At 35.9% G+C, this 3,650-nt stretch overlaps 1 protein-coding gene across 1 annotated transcript in view; it reads left to right on the top strand.

The window, feature by feature from the left end:
• Nucleotides 1–3,650, top strand: part of RWDD4 (RWD domain containing 4) — a 37,550-nt gene that overhangs the window by 25,161 nt on the left and 8,739 nt on the right. Inside the window, exons 2-3 of the mRNA XM_012657461.1 lie at nucleotides 2,893–3,002; nucleotides 3,088–3,239. Of these exons, the coding sequence (XP_012512915.1) occupies nucleotides 2,893–3,002; nucleotides 3,088–3,239 (262 nt within the window). The remainder of the gene's footprint in view (nucleotides 1–2,892; nucleotides 3,003–3,087; nucleotides 3,240–3,650) is intronic.

Below are 3,650 nucleotides of genomic sequence, written 5' to 3'. Positions count from 1 at the left end.
TCAGTTCCCTTTCAAACTTAACAATCCTGACACCATCACCATGTATATAGTAAGCAGGGGATTTTTTAGGGCCAAAGTTACAATGGAGTTAGGCCCCAGACCCTTCTATTTGAATCTAGCTGCCACCTCAGACTTGCCCTGCCACTGCCACACTCTTCATTAGCAATAGGGAGATTGAGAATTCCCTGTACTTTCCTAATTATCTCTATTACCAACAGCAGTTATTTATTCAGTGGAGTATGCAGAATACTCTGGACATGTATGTGTGCTGTACCATGGACACTCCAACGTGACCCATAGGATGGATTCAAGAGGAATGAGACGTGAGATTAGGAGACAGTGTGTTCGCAGTCACAGGACCTGGGGAGAGTTCTGCCTGTGTTCTAAGTCAGACCCCGCAGTTCTCATATAGGATAGTTTAGTAGCCTCCCAAAGGACTTCCCTGGTTTAGTTCTTTCTTTAGCTTCCTCCTTACTCTCCACCATTAGTCCTCCAACAGAACTGTTATTAATAATAGTTGGCTCTCTGAAACACTTAAGTAGTCATCCCATTCTCTTATTTAAAAAGGTTTCTCCACAGGTTCCTCTTGCCCATGGACTGAATTCCTCAGCTTGACACTCAAAATCCTTCTGTTTGTTTCTAACTGTCCTCCAAACTTTCCCACTCACCAACATCCTTAGACATAATGGATTGTTAAATTTCCCCTGCATTTTATTTTTAGTACTATGCCTTTGGTGGACACATTGCTTGCTCTTTCCCTCACATCTCATACATTATCTATCCTGCTGCTGCTTTAAGGCCTAACTCAAGCCTCCTCTGTACATATTTGGGCCATCTCTCCTATCTCTGCTCTGACTTTTAAGCAGAATTAACCATTCCTCATTTCTTCATGCTTTGTTCTCATCTGAACCATTTTTCATGTTCCTGCTGCAATTTAGTGAGTCATCTAAACATCTGTCTCCCTTGAAGATAGGAATGTGATGTCTCTGTCTTTGTATCTTCGGTACCTAGCACAGTGTGAGGCATATGACAATTTGTTCCTAAATGCTCCATGAGTAAGGACTTAGTAATTGCATAAAGCAAGTAACTTTTATCGCTTTTTGATTACCTCTATTTAAAACACAAGCATAAGCCAGTTAAATTCATTATGCAGGTAATCACCTTACCCAGGTATATTAACAGATCTCTAAGTTTATTTGATAGGATTTCTGAGCCTTGCCTCATGTTGGTAAGAGCGTGATTGTGGGTGAAAGGATGGGGAGGAAAAGTCAGTGATCAGAAAATAAAAGCGAATCAAGTAATAATTTGGGTGAAAAATTTTTAAATCTTATTGCTGTTTAAAAATAGATTTTTAAAATAGTATATATACTAAAAATAACACAAAAGAGCTTAGCATAACCCAGAGCAAGGATGAGATGCTAATTCATAAAGCATTCCATAGTTTTATTATAAAATCATCATTTTCCCACCACCACTGTAATAATTGGTTCAGTCAAGGACTATTAATGAATGCTAAAATTTTTAGATGAAGGGTTGTTGAGAAATAAGGTATTCATACAGTTTTGTAGTGTTACCCCACAGATTACTTCTTAATTATAAAATGAAAAGGTTTACATTGAAGAGATCTGGGGAATATCACCTTAACCAAGTGATGAAGATTAGTGTCACCAATGATCATTCCAGAAGATCTTGTCTGCCTCCTTATACGATGCTATGAGAATGGACCACATCACCTATGCAGTTTCCTAACCAAAAATGTTTAATTTGAATCTGAACATAGGAAACAATCGGTCTACATCTGAGGATGTTATATAAGAAAACTGGGCTGGATTTATTTTGTCACAAAAGATATTTAAAAAGCAAGGGAGAAGGCTGGGGACTGTTCTTTTATTAATTAAAGCAGAATAAAGCGACATGACAACGAAATGCAATCCATAATCCTTGAATGAATTATGGATTTGTTGGGTTGGGGGTGATGTCTGTTAAAGGACACTTCAGATACAATTGGTGAATTTTTAATACGGTTTATGTATGAGGTAATATTTTTGTATCAGTGTTGAATTTCTTGGGTATGATAATGGTCTTATGGTTATGAAGGAGAATGTCCTTTTCTTAGGATGATTTGCCCATAAATGTATTAGGACATTTCCTTACTTTCAAATGGTTGAACAAAAACCAAAGGAAAAAAATCTCATCAGGGGAGTACATTTTGATTCTCTGGTGAAGAGGGGGAAAGATAAAGTAAATGGGGCAATGAGTGTTCATTGTACTATTTCAGTTTTTCTTTAAGATTAAAGTTTTTTTAAATGAAAAATTGAAGTAGCAAAAGAAACAAAAGACATCTTTACCTTATTCAAGAATTGCTGTTCAACTGAAGGCATTCCTTTTCCTTATCCGTTATCTTTCCCTTTTTTCTCTCAGTTTTACATTTCGTTTTCTGGTCTCTTGGGATTGTGCCTCTTGTAATTTAGCAGTTGGGTAATTTAGAATAAAGATGAAGTGTTTCAAATTTGTGGATTATTGTTTTTGTCTGTTTGCTTCCTGTTTCCCACAGTTAATGTCTTATGTTCATTCTCAGAACACTGGAGAAAACATACAAAAAAATGTGAAACATAGGCTTGGTACTAGAAAAGCTCATGGGCTGGTTGGTGAGGCAGGCCATGGGCTTAAACTAAACCTGTTAAGACAGACTAGGATTAAATTAAAACTCAGACTCGCTTTATACTCCCCTCATCCCTTCTCAGTCTTAGCTTGTACCCGTGGACTTTTCAAAATATTATATTTCTGATCTAAGCATGAGTATTGCAAAGAATTCATCCTTTTGAAGATCATAATTTACTTCTCTGTCTTTTTATCACCTTTCACAAGCCTAAGACTTCCCCTTTTCTTCAGATAGGTGAAAATGGTGATCCCAAAGCCTTCTTAATAGAGATTTCCTGGACAGAGACATATCCCCAAACACCTCCAATTATATCTATGAACGCTTTTTTTAACAACACCATGTGAGTAGTGTTTTGTTTTCATTGTTTTTTCATTTTACTCTCTATTTTACTTTTCTCTTAGCAATATATTTGTTGTGCATTGTAGATCATCAGCTGTAAAGCAGAGTATATTAGCCAAGTTGCAGGAGGCAGTAGAAGTTAATCTTGGAACCGCTATGACCTATACACTGTTTGAATATGCCAAGGACAATAAAGAGCAGTTCATGGAGAATCACCATCCCATTAATTCTGCAGTGAGTATGTGATTATTTTTTGCTAGATTCTTTGTTGTTTTGGTTTTGTTCTGCTAGTAATTAATTTTTACTAGTTAATATTTTTTCGAAATTGGAAGGAGACTTTGTGTTAGATTTAAATGAGAGTTACATCTGAATTAAATAAGAACAATGAATTTTAGATTTCTCCTATTTAACCTAGAAGATGAAATTATATTCTCTAGATTTTTACCTTTTATCAAAGATTAGGATACATCTTATGCCTACTAAAACCGAGATTTTTGTAGAACCTAGTATTCTTAAAATTTATTTAGTCTCTTCATAAAGCTTAGATAGCTGAAGAGTTTCTTATGTAGTGCTAAAATATGTATGAAAATGCTTTCTCCGTGAGGCTTATTTTGTTGTAGTCTTGCCACAGTTTAATTTGAAGGTGTTG

Source organism: Propithecus coquereli, unplaced genomic scaffold (genome assembly GCF_000956105.1).
Source record: "Propithecus coquereli isolate 6110/MARCELLA unplaced genomic scaffold, Pcoq_1.0 Scaffold543, whole genome shotgun sequence".
NCBI classification, from domain to species: Eukaryota; Metazoa; Chordata; class Mammalia; order Primates; family Indriidae; genus Propithecus; species Propithecus coquereli.
This window is presented reverse-complemented; position numbering and strand designations above follow the sequence as displayed.